General features: G+C 44.6%; 1 protein-coding gene across 6 annotated transcripts in view; it reads right to left on the reverse strand.

Annotated features, from left to right (window-relative positions):
• The window catches only part of LOC144683682 (muscleblind-like protein 3), a 264924-nt gene that overhangs the window by 24932 nt on the left and 226777 nt on the right, over positions 1-13215 (reverse strand). For 4 of the 6 annotated variants that reach the window (XM_078546944.1, XM_078546942.1, XM_078546943.1 and 1 more), the window contains 2 exons: positions 5242-5333; positions 4824-4897 (listed from right to left, as the gene is read on the reverse strand). In XM_078546944.1, coding sequence (XP_078403070.1) covers positions 4841-4897; positions 5242-5333 — 149 coding nt within the window. In that variant the 3' untranslated portion in view covers positions 4824-4840. The remainder of the gene's footprint in view (positions 1-4823; positions 4898-5241; positions 5334-13215) is intronic. The other 2 variants (XR_013577316.1, XR_013577315.1) reach the window with 1 other exon arrangement.

Below are 13215 nucleotides of genomic sequence, written 5' to 3' on the forward strand. Positions count from 1 at the left end.
CCAACTCTATGTGCGCTTACATATCATCTTTTGCGTGGTATCTTATCGAATGCCTTTTGGAAATCCAAATATACTACACCGACTGATTCCTGTTTGTCAACCTTGCTAGTTACATCCTCTAAAATCATTAAGAAATTTTTCAAAAATGATTTCCCTTTTGTAAAATTATGTTGGCTTTGTCCGATCAGATTATGATTTTCTAAATGCATTGTTAAGACTTCCTTAATAAGAGATTCCAGCATTTTCCCAACGACTGATGCCAGGCTAACTGGCCTGTAGTTCCATGTTTTATCTCTCCCTCCTTTCTTGAATAGCAGTGTTACATTTGCTAACTTCCAATTTGCTGTGACTGTTCCAAAATCAAGGAAATTTGTGAAAATCATAGCCAGTGCAACTACTATCTCTGCAGCTATTTTTTTTAGAACCTTGGAACATAGGCCATCAGGTCCTGGGAATTTTGGGGATTTTAGACCCTTATGTTTTTCTAATACTTTTTCTCTGCTGATTTTAAGTTCTTGAAGTTTCTCACTCTTATTAGCCTCTTGGTTAACCTCAATTTCTGCTATGTAATTTGTGTCTGCTACTGTGAAGACTGACACAAAATATTTATTATATGTCTCTGTCATTTTCTTATTCCCCATGATAATTTCTCCTGTCTCTGCCTCTAAAGGACCAACATTTACTTTAGCTCTCCTCCTTTTAATATATTTGTAAAGGTTTTTGCAATCTGTTTTTATATTTCTGTCTGGCTTACTCTCTTGTTTCCCCTTTAACCAACTTTTTGGTCACCTATTGCTGGTTTCCAAAACACTCCAGTCCTCCAATTTACTATGATTTTTTGCAACATTATAAGCTTCTTCTATCCTATCCTTAACTTCCCTTGTAATCCAGGTATGGATGCTTCTTGTTGAGTTTTTGGTTTTTAATGGGATGTATTTTTGTTGAATATTTTCAATTGTTTCTTTAAATGCTTTCCTACCAGCACAACACTATCATCATAGCACCAACAAGAGATGGCACCATTGGCACCCAAGATGTCCAAGGCTTGATATCACTTTGGGAATCACCTGGGCATTGCAATTGCAAGAGTAAATTTTCTGGTACCAGCTAGTGGTGGTGGCACCAAGTCTTCTTAACCACTAATCCAGTAAATTTACTGTACATTTGCCATTATTTACATGGAACTGGTACTTTTGGGCATCAACACCATAATGGGAAAGTGAAAACAAGTTGCCAGTCATTGCTCAGTGGTAACTCTCTCCTATCTGAGTGTGGGTGTGAATTTAAATCAAGCCCAAATCCAAGCATTTGCAAACATAATCTAAGCTGATACATGCAGTGCAATGCTGAGGGAGGACTGCATGTCAGAGGTGTTATCTTTTGGATAAGATATTAAACTGAAGACACATCTGACCTCTCGGGTGTAAAAGATCCCATTGCAACACTGAAGATCAGTGGAGCTCTCCCAGTACTCTGGCCAATATTTAACCCTAAACTAACTTCATTAAAATAGATTATCTGGTTGTTATCACATTGTAGTTTGTGGGACCTTGCTGTGCACAAATTGGCTACAATGCTTCCTACATCGCACAGTGACTGCAAGTGTGGGTTTATTGGTTATACAGCGCTTTGGGATATCCTGGAGATCAGGAAAGACACTTTAAGAAAGTAAATATTTTCTTTCTTTAACTTAAGACTGAAAAAGACCATTTCATCAGTGAGCTTACTACACAACCAAGTAACCAAATTCCCCTAGCTGCATGGTCAGTAAAATACCCCTGCTGCGTAAGTGAATTGTTAGGCAACAACATGGCCACATCAACAGTTTAACCTGTAGGGCAACAGAGGATGATACAGATGCCAATGACAGAATGTGGATGCAGTGGGTATGACAGGAGCTGCAAGTATCAATCCAATCTCATTGCAAGAGAACATGATGGGGTCGATTTTCAACTTGGCGCTCAGGTGTAATGCTGCTATAGAAACAGCCTGGTTTTCATTTTCAACACAAAAACAGAATTACCTGGAAAAACTCAGCAGGTCTGGCAGCATCGGTGGAGAATAAAAGAGTCGACGTTTCGGGTCCACACGACCCTTCAACAGAACTGAAGTATAGTTAGGAGAGGGGTGAAATATAAGCTGGTTTAAGGTAGGGGGCGGGGGGAGAGAAGTTGAGGGTGGGGTGGTTGTAGGGACAAGCAAGCAGTGATAGGAGCAGATAATCAAAAGATGTCACAGACAAAAGGATCAAATAGGTGTTGAAGGTGGTGATATTATTTAAGAAAAGTGCTAATTAAGAATGGATGGCAGGACACTCAAGGTACAGCTCTAGTGGGGGTAGGGTGGAAAGACTGACAGGGCATTAGTTGTAGATTTAAAAATAATGGAAATAGGTGGAAAAAGAAAAATCTATATAAGTTATTGAAAAAAACAAAAGGGAGGGGGAGGAAACGGGGTGGGGATGGGGGGAGGGGGAGTTTAAGATCTAACGTTGTTGAATTCAATATTCAGCCCGGAAAGCTGTAAAGTGCCTAGTCGGAAGATGAGGTGCTGCTCCTCCAGTTTGCGTTGGGCTTCACTGGAACAATGCAGCAAGCCAAGGACAGACATGTGGGCAAGAGAGCAGGGTGGAGTGTTAAAATGGCAAGCGACAGGGAGGTTTGGGTCTTTCTTGTGGACAGACCGCAGGTGTTCTGCAAAGCGGTCGCCCAGTTTGCGTTTGGTCTCTCCAATGTAGAGGAGACCGCATTGGGAGCAACGAATGCAGTAGACTAAGTTAGGGGAAATGCAAGTGAAATGCTGCTTCGCTTGAAAGGAGTGTTTGGGCCCTTGGACGGTGAGGAGAGAGGAAGTGAAGGGGCAGGTGTTGCATCTTCTGCGTGGGCATGGGGAGGTGCCATAGGTGGGGGTTGAGGAGTAGGGGGTGATGGAGGAGTGGACCAGGGTGTCCCGGAGGAAACGATCCCTACGGAATGCCGCCAGTGGGGGTGAAGGGAAGATGTGTTTGGTGGTGGCATCATGCTGGAGTTGGCGGAAATGGCGGAGGTTGATCCTTTGAATGCGGAGGCTGGTGGGGTGATAAGTGAGGACAAGGAGGACCCTATCATGTTTCTGGGAGGGAGGAGAAGGCGTGAGGGTGGATGCGCGGGAGATGGGCCAGACACTGTCAACGACCGTGGGTGGAAAACCTCAGTTAAGGAAGAAGGAGGACATGTCAGAGGAACTGCTTTTGAAGGTAGCGTCATCAGAACAGATGCGACGGAGGCGAAGGAACTGAGAGAATGGGATGGAGTCCTTACAGGAAGCGGGGTGTGAGGAGCTGTAGTCGAGGTAGCTGTGGGAGTCGGTAGGCTTGTAATGGATATTGGTGGACAGTCTATCATCAGAAATTGAGACAGAGAGGTCAAGGAAGGGAAGAGAAGTGTCAGAGACGGACCATGTGAAAATGATGGAGGGGTGGAGATTGGAAGCAAAATTAATAAATTTTTCCAGGTCCCGACGAGAGCATGAAGCAGCACCGAAGTAATCATCGATGTACCGGAGAAAGAGTTGTGGGAGGGGGCCGGAGTAGGACTGGAACAAGGAATGTTCCACATACCCCATAAAGAGACAGGCATAGCTGGGGCCCATGCGGGTACCCATAGCCACACCTTTTATTTGGAGGAAGTGAGAGGAGTTAAAGGAGAAATTGTTCAGTGTGAGAACAAGTTCAGCCAGACGGAGGAGAGTAGTGGTGGATGGGGATTGTTCGGGCCTCTGTTCAAGGAAGAAGCTAAGGGCCCTCAGACCATCCTGGTGGGGGATGGAGGTGTAGAGGGATTGGACATCCATGGTGAAGAGGAAGCGGTTGGGGCCAGGGAACTGGAAATTGTTGATGTGACGTAAGGTGTCAGAGGAATCACGGATGTAGGTGGGAAGGGACTGGACAAGGGGAGAGAGAAGGGAGTCAAGATAACGAGAAATGAGTTCCGTGGGGCAGGAGCAGGCTGACACGATCGGTCTGCCAGGACAGTTCCGTTTGTGGATTTTGGGTGATTCTATTTTTGTTTTGGATTTCCAGCATCCGCAGTAGTTTTTTGTTTTTATCTCTGGTTTTCATTTTCATTGATAGTTTTTATGTTTCTTTTTATCAAGTTGTGACAGTTTCATTTGCTAGCATTAGTTCATTAACATTACACCCTGTTTTTCTTCCTTCCTTAAATATAGAGCAATGCAAACTGTGCTCCTAACTAGATAAATGGGTAGTAAATTGTGGCCAGTACTGTTCTCATAGTGGTGTTGCATTAAAACCTACTTTGTACTATTTTAATCCTGACATTAGCTGTGTTAAAACAGGATAGAGAGGAATTTTGGGATGAGTTTGGAACAAATCTTTTGTCCTGTCTTGGCGCTCAGTTCCTAACATTGGTGTCTAAACTCTTCCAGTAGCAATGCTACACCTGAAGGTACGACGGATGTGTGCCCAAAGCATGATATCCACAAGTACAATCAAACACTTCAAAACAATCCAGATCAGATCAATATAATCCACATATAGTAATATTTGATAGACTGTCAACCACCTAAAAGTACAAACTGTGCACGCGATTGGTTAATATGCCAGATTTCATGTTTAAAAACATGCTTGTACAAATGATTGAAAAAGTGACTCCAATAATGAACGACTCTTCCTATTAAACGCATTGCAACATGAACATTCATTACTAATATCACTTCTTTTAAATGTCTGGGTTTCACCACAGAAACAGAATAAGAATAAAAATAATATTTTGTTGCTTGGGTAAGTTCTCATTAGTTTGTATTAGTATTTAAAAGAAACTTACTGTTCTATTCGTAACGTCTACATCTGTGTAACAAACATGCTGCTACTGAGTTCATCTATTGATAAAATGGGCATCTACAGTAGAAAAGATTTCAGATTAAAATGTGACTTTTAAAGATGAACTTATCCTATATATTAACACTCACATCCTGGCACTGACATTACATAAAACAGCGTGTGCAGTGAATGAATTAACTGACAGTTTTTAAAGGGAAAAAAAATAATGTCACTAACATTATGCATAGCTACATTCAGATCATAACACACACTGATGTCGTGACTGAAGAATACCTGTCTTAAAACAATTTTCCTCAACTTAAATTTAGCAAACAGAAATACTTTGAAATCTGTGCTGATTTTAAAGCAACAGCTCACTTGGAACAAGAAATGTCAAATAAAAGCTATTTAAAGAGCCGAACCTGATTGGCTGTTGCTGTTGCTGCGAAGGGAGCGTTGGTAGCAGGTGTTGTTGCGGACACAGTGGTGGGCGTAGCGCCGTGCATCATGGGTACTTTCAGTAGGGGACACCATGGAAGCGACAAACAGGAAGGGTGTAGCGTTATGGTAACCATGGCAGCGTGTGGTGTGGATTGCGGGCGTGGCAGGTATCACAGCAACAAGCCATGTGACATCATCATGAAGGGTGACACCAGCATGCAATCATAGTGCAAAAAGCAAGACAGCATTGAAAGAAATAAAAAAAAAACAAAAAGAGAAAAAAAGGAGAAAGCTTATTACAATCGTAATTAAGGAGAACTTAAAACACTCTAAAAGACTTTGTACATTATCAGGCACATAATGATGTATTTGTGTAATTATATAAAATAAAACACAGACTTTGAAGCAATGTATTTAACAGGTACTCTGAACAAAATTCTGTTTGGAATTATTTAAAAAGTATGAAAAATCAAATTTTGTAGTTCCTTGTTAAAATTAATTCATGGGAATACACCATTGCTAGCTACAGGACAATTATGGAGAAAACCAGGTTGGATTAAAAATAAGGGAGACAGGTAATATCCCAATGTTAGTACATTTTTGCAACATCTAAAATGGAAGGTCACAGAAACAGGTTTTTATTTACCCTGTCACTTGTACATGCTCCTTCAAAATGACACAAACGTTTATTCACACCCACTCAAAGTCATACCGACATTCTTAAAAAATCTCACACAAACTCAAAATCACACTGATGCAAACACATTGGCCAGAATTTTTCCGAAGGCGAACTGGGGGCGGAGCCCGCACGCCAATGCGAAAATGACACAGGATGACATCAGGAGGAACCCCCAACGTCATCCCGCCCCATTTAAATATTCAGGAAGGCGGGCGGACAGCGAAATCAGCTGTCCGCCGGCCAACCTGTCAATGGCCAATTGAGGCCAGTGACAGGATAACTAAGCCAATTAAAGGCCCTGCCTGTCCAACCTTAAGGCTGGCAGGCAGGCCAGGAGCCCCAGTGGGCTTCTGAAAAAACATGAAAAATCATCCACTGGCAGGATGAGGTTTCATGTCTGTTTTAAAAAACTTTAATAAAGTTTATGTGATATTTATTAACATGTTCCATCTCGTGTGACATTATCACATGAGGGGGACATGTTAATAATTTTTTTATTTTTCTATTTTTGAAGTTTATAAAACTTTCAGCGCTCTCCCTGAGATATCATTTAGTCTCAGGGAGCTGTGTGCCCTTTCGCGCACATGCGTGAAAGAGCACACTCTTGACAGTTGGGGAATCCCTCTCCCCCCTTCACAGGAAGCGCTAGCACTTCCCGTCGGGCAGCCCGCTGGGCAGGCCTTAATTGGCCCGCCCACTCAAAATGGCGGCAGGGCCCGTTTCGGTGGCGGCGATTGGCTGCCTGCCTGCCGCCGGCCGGTGGGGCCTGCCTGCCCATCGAGGGCTAAATTCTGCCCATACACACATAACACACACTCAAAATTACGCATACAGGGCTGGACTTTCTCTCCATGGTGGAATACAGGAGTTGGGACTATTTCTTTGTCTCAAACCTGTTCCTGGGAGGAAACATTCAGCTTTTGGGATTTGACCAAGGCACCCCTTAATTGGCATGGAGACAGGCTCCCTGTCCAATTAAAGGCAGCAGGCGGGCTCACAAAGCTGGAAGGCTAATCAGAGGTCTTCCAGCTTGAAAGGAGCAGCTCGTTGCAGTAAAGGGTAAGTGACTGACAGGACGCTTCAACATGGAGGCCTCCTCTCAGCAACTTCTTTGAGCGCTCAAATAAAAAATAGAAAAAGCAATCAGTCTACCACTGTGGGTAGTGAGGTGGGGGGAACCTCTACAGGATGGCCTATTGCTGCACCCACTCCCAGGCAGGCTGTCGGCCTTCCTGCCGCTCTGTGTATGCCTCCATTCAATTAAACTGTCCCTGTGTATTTTGGGGCCTGTCGCCTATGTTCCCAACTTCGGTGGAAACCCAAAATTCTGCCCGCAGTTCCACTCACTCACACACTCTAAATCACGCACAGGCTGGAGTTTAGTGGTGGTAGCCAAGGGCCCAAAAGTATGTGGTGACCCCATTTCAGCGATCAGCAGGACTTGGCTGCATCTTGTAGCAAGTTAATTGGCAGCCAATGGGATGGCTACCCCTATTAAGGACAGTGGTCCGCCCCCAGCAACTGTTGGCCAATCAGAGGGCCACCATCTCAGCAGTGTCACCAGGAGTAGTGGCCACTGCAGGGTCTGCACCTAGAGGAGGAGGATGAAGCGAAGGGCATGCACCGTCACGACCAGGCAAACGGGGCCTTGGGTGCTAGGGTCTGCCTGACTGGCCCAAAAAGTGGGCTCCCCACCCACCCCACTGGAATCTACCAGGAGGCAACCAAGGTGTACCTGGCAGCCTCACCATGTGGCAGGGGGTCCCTCCCTGCCACTGGTTAACTGCCAGCAGGGGTGGGGAGAAGCCTTTAATTGGCCACTTAAATGATTCAGTTGGGATCTGGGTGGCAGGGCCGTCTGGCACCTCCCCCACCTCTGGCAAGATGGCATGGTGGTAGGAAGGAGACCTGTATGCCAACCCTCACCATTTTATGGGCTCCCTGCCTACCAGTCAATCCCTAGAGGGCTGGTAAAATCCTGGACTCTTAGGACAGGATATTTGTCCCCCTCTGGGGGCGAGCGCAGACAAAGGCTGGCATGGAAATTTGGATTGCCAGCCAGTGTGTCGGTTTGCTGGCACCATCCGCCGCCATTTCCTGGAGGTGGGATCAGCGGCAGAAGGGCAACCTGCCTGCAGGAGGAGGGTTATCAACTGAGGGGCGTACTGGAATTTTCCGGTCAATCTGCAGGTCCCCTGCGGCATCCAGAATAGGCCATTTGCCTATAAGCGGCCTCACATGGCAGACCAAGGAGTCAATGTTGTCAGGCTTTGAGGCCTTTCCCACCCGCTTGGCCACAGTTGTGGCTGCAGGCTGCCCTGCTGTGGTGTTCCCCTTTAGTCTGCTGATTCCTTTATTAAATTGAAAAGTTTAACAAGTTGCAGCGAAGGCACCTCCATCTTGAGACACTTTCTCTCTTACTTGAACAGCAGATTGCTGCTATTCTTTAATGGGATGTGGGATTTGCAGAATAGGCCAGCATTTGTTGCCCATCACTATTGCCCTTGGGAAGGTGAGTGATGAGCCAGCTTCTTGAACCGCTGCAGTCCATGTGGTGTAGGTACACCCACAGTGCTGTTAGGGAGGGAGTTCTAGGATTTTCACCCAGCGACAGTGAAGGAATGGCGATATATTTCCAAGTCAGGATGGTTTGTGTCCTGGAGGGGAGCTTGCAGGTGGCAGCGGTGGTGTTCCTATCTATCTGCTGCCCTTGTCCTTTGAAGTTGTGGGTTTGGAAGGTGCTAAAGGAGACTTGGTGAGTTGCTGCAATGCATCTTGTAAATGGTACACACTGCTGCTACTGTGCATCAGTGGTGGAGGGAGTGGATGTTGAAGGTAGTGGACAGGGTGCCAATCAAGCGGGTTGCTTTGTCCTGGATGGTGTCGAGCAACTTGAGTGTTGTTGGAGCCACACCCATCCAGGCAAGTGGATAGTATTCCATCACACTCCTGACTTGTGTCTGGTAGATGATGGACAGGATTTGGGGAGTCAGGAGGTGAGTTACTCGCTGGGAATTCCCAGGTTCTGACCTGCTTTTGCAGAATTTATATGGCTAGTCCAGTTCAGTTTTGGTTAATAGTAACCTTCAGGTTTATTGAGGGGGGTTCAGCAATGTAAAGGCATTGAATTTCAAGGGAAGATGGTTTGATTCTCTCTTCTTGAAGATGGTCACTGCCTGGCACTTGTGTAGCATGAACGTTACTTGCCACTTATCAGCCCAAGCCTGAATATTGTCCAGGTCTTGCCGCATAGGACACACACTGCGTCAGTATCTGAGAAGTCGCAAATGTTGCTGAACATTGTGCAATCATCTGCAAGCATCCCCACTTCTGACCATATGATGGAGGGAAGGTCATTGATAAAGCAGCTAAAGATGGTTGGTAGGTTGGTAGATGGTTGGACACTACCCTGAGGAACTCCCCTGTAGCGATGTCCTAGAACTGAGATGATTGGCTTCCAACAATCACAACCATATTCCTTTGTGCTAGATATGACTCCAACCATTGAAGAGTTGTCTCCCTGATTCCTATTGAACCCAGTCTTACTACAGCTCCTTGATGCTACACTCAGTCAAATGCTGCCTTGACGTCAAGGGCAGTCACTCTCACCCCACCTCCGGAGTTCAGCTCTTTTGTCCATGTTTGGGCCAAAGCTGTAATAAGGTCAGGAGTGAGTGGCCCTGGCAGAACCCAAACTGAGGGTCAGTGAGCAGATAATTGTGGAGCAAGTGTCACTTGATGGCACTGTCAATGGCACCTTCCATCACTTTGCTGATTATCGAGACGAGACTGATAGGGTAATTGGCTGGATTGGATTTGTTCTGTTTTTGTGGACAGAACATACCTGGGCATTTTTCCACATTGGTGGTTAGATGGGAGTGTTGTAGCTGTGAGGCACCTCCTCCTGGCCCTTCAGATTCAAGAGCCCTTGCGCCATACTTAATTGGATAGCGACCCCAATTGGCCAATTCCTGACCCCATTTTGACCCCGAAATCAGGATCCGAACCACAAACCCATCAACCTGCCCATAAAATCACACATACTTCCACATAAAATCATAGACTCACACTCACACATACTCAAAATCATACATACATACATACATATGCACATTCATTTTCTTAGACACATGCTCACTCCCACAGCTAGTGCTATGTTTGGGGCTCATAGAAATAGAAATTGATCTTCACCCCACCATTGGTTGGCGGTGCCTCAGCTTCTCAGGCCTGAGGCTTTTTAGTTGTCTCTCCAAGCCTTCCCATCCTGTCTCCCTCCTCCTTTAAGATCCTTCTTTAAACTGGCCTATGAAAAATCTTATCAGTCCAGATTTTGTGGTCAGTGGGGAATTGAGGGTCCTCGCTGCTGATGCTGAAGAAAGCCGCCCACAAAGATCTAGCAATCTCTGCAGGCTGGATTTCCTCTTTCCCAAGGTCAGTTTGATCTGGCACTAAATCAAGGTAACCTGCAAGCCTCCAGTTACAGTGATGTCATCAGGTACGTCATGCAGCCAATCACATTGAAGTATTCTCATAGACAGCAAACCAGGAAGTTAAAAGTACTGATTATCCTTCATGTGTCATTCTCATTTTACAGAGTGATAAGGTTTGGGACAGAGATGAGATATGATAAAACTAAAAAAAAAATAAAAATATGTTGAATTTTTAAATTCCAATTGAGAAATTTGTCATTCCACAAAAATAAAACAAATTTTTCAGACCATTGAGGATGTAGAGCAGTAAATATGGACTTAGGATGCCGTTAAAAGTTCAGATGCACTTCATTTAACAATGTGCAACTTTTTCAAGGGTTTTTACAGCAGGACTAATGGGGTAAAAGGGAAAGTTTTCATCAGTTCAGTGATTTCTAACTGATTGCAGACTTGAGGGATTCCAACATCTTACCCTATGCAGAAAGATTAAATCACTGACAGCAACGTCTTTATTGCTGTATTGAACTGCGCAATGTGTGCACTCCAGAAGCTGCTGACAGTGTCAGAGAGGTACTACTGATGAACACTGACAATTTCTCTTTGTGAGACTCAGTTAGTTTCTGGCTGATTATGCGCATACAAAATTTTTTACTATGTTAATGTCACTATTGCAAAGCCAAGTTGTAGTCATTGTTGTACTCAAGCTAAACAAATAAGTTTAAATTATTTTGGATATCCTGCAATTCTATTTCTCACCGCTACCCTCCACCCATTCAGATTCAAGGTATGGATGAAAACAACTTAATGATGAGCATCACGATTCACACATCATCTCCATGTGCTAGATATCTGAGTGGTTCAACATGAATTTTTGCCCATCAAGGCACTTTGGTTGTCCATGTGCCACATTTGCCCTCTGGAAATGCTCCCAGCAGAGCCAAAATGGTCACATGTTTGGGGCACTTGAGTGCAAGGGTCTTGTGCTGGCTCAGGGAAACAGCCAGGAAGAGGTCAAAGTAATGGATTTTGTTACAGAACAGAGCAACACATTCAAACAAGTAATTTGAACCTAACTTGCCAGGTGGGGTGGGGTGATGCTGGCTTTATAGCCCACCAGTATTACTTCAATGGAGATTAAGGTAGGCTGCATTGCAAGTGAAAGCCAGTATTGCAGTCAATTGCGTTAGCTTTCCAATGAGCAGGTTAAGCTGAACACATTAGCAATTTTCAATGCTGCTTTGGATATTAGAATCCATGGATGTATTGGCAACTAATGTCCACTTAAATCTCTTAGCCATGAAAGGGAGTGTGGTAACACGGATAAACAGCATCTACTCAGACTCATGTCTTAGGCTACAGAGTAACTAAGTATTCACAATTGGAAGCTCAAACGTACACATCAGTAGTGTCTAACAGAGTTGCAGAGATGTAGTCTGGAGCTCACTTGCACAGCCATCGGATACCTGGTTCACCAAAGGGTTGCACATATTCACACTGGTTAAGTTCGTATTAGGAAGTGTGTGAGAACAGTATGCACTGACTTGACCTCCACATCTTCCTCTGCCTTGTAATGAAAAACTCTGCCTTTCCCCTGATATTGCTGCTCAAGGAACTTGCTTCACACAGACAATGTGTACTAACACTAGACTCCTTTGTACTCTCCTTTAATTGCCATATATTCTCCTCTATCACAATCTGTTTCCATTTTTCATACTATCTCTTCTCATCTTTGAGGTCGTCTTTTTTCTCCCTTGCTAAGGGTCACATTTCTCGACCTGCTCCTTCTATCAGCAACTCCCACTAGTAAAGCAGACCAGACGCAATTGCTCCATTCTGTTGAAATATAGTTATTTCATATCTTTGTTTTCAGCTAAAATGGAGCAAGATCAGACTATTTCGCAGGCAGACCCAGGCAGGTTTCCAGCTTCACCTTCCAAATTCATGAACTCTACCACCCTGAAGGGCAAGGATACAGATGCATGGGAATACCACCTCCTCCTGCAAGTTCCCCTCAAAGTTACACACCATCCTGACTTGGAAATATATCGCTGTTCCTTCATCTTTACTGGCTCAAAATCCTGGAACTCGCTAACTAACAGCACTGTGTGAGAACCCTGCAATGGTTCAAAAAGAAGGCCCACCACTACCATCTCAAGGGAAACTAGGCCCAGAAATCACTACATCCCTAGAATGAAATAAAAAAAAAACACATCGTCTGGATACATGTAAAGAACAAAATGTAATCCCATACTTTGAGCTTTTGCTCCTCTGAGGTTTACCATTGTAGAACTTCCATGTGCAAACTGCTGATGTAAGACCAGAAAGGCGATGCACCTGACAAATATGGCTTCTGTGTGGAATTCACCCTTGGGCTGGTAATAAAGATTTGTTTTTTGGGCTGGAGGAAGGGTTAAATCTGGTGTTGCCACCCAAGTTTAAAGCATAATTTTTCCAGCTCCTGTATGTACTAAATATACTGACAGCAGTCACTGCTAATGTCTGGTGGTGGAACAGCTGGAAATATACTTAGGCTGGGATTTTCTGGTCCTGCCCACCACCGGGGTCTTTCCTGCTGAAAGGGAATGGGCTTTTGCCTGGCCCATGGTGGGTCCCACCAAGGCAGGGCCGGAAAATCCCAGCCTTAGTTACTGCTCAAACTGTAAATGGTAACCAAGTCACCCTTACAGAAGGATACCCAAAGAGGGAATGGGAGACAGCAAAATAGCACACTGTACCCCAAATTAGCAGAACGAGCTTTTGGTTTAGTGGTAGCATTCCCATCTCTGAGTCAGAAGGTGAAAATTTTGAGCCACTCCACATCAGGGACTTCCATCGAGGCATACTTG

This window comes from Cetorhinus maximus, chromosome 8, assembly GCF_964194155.1.
Source record: "Cetorhinus maximus chromosome 8, sCetMax3.hap1.1, whole genome shotgun sequence".
NCBI lineage: Eukaryota > Metazoa > Chordata > Chondrichthyes > Lamniformes > Cetorhinidae > Cetorhinus > Cetorhinus maximus.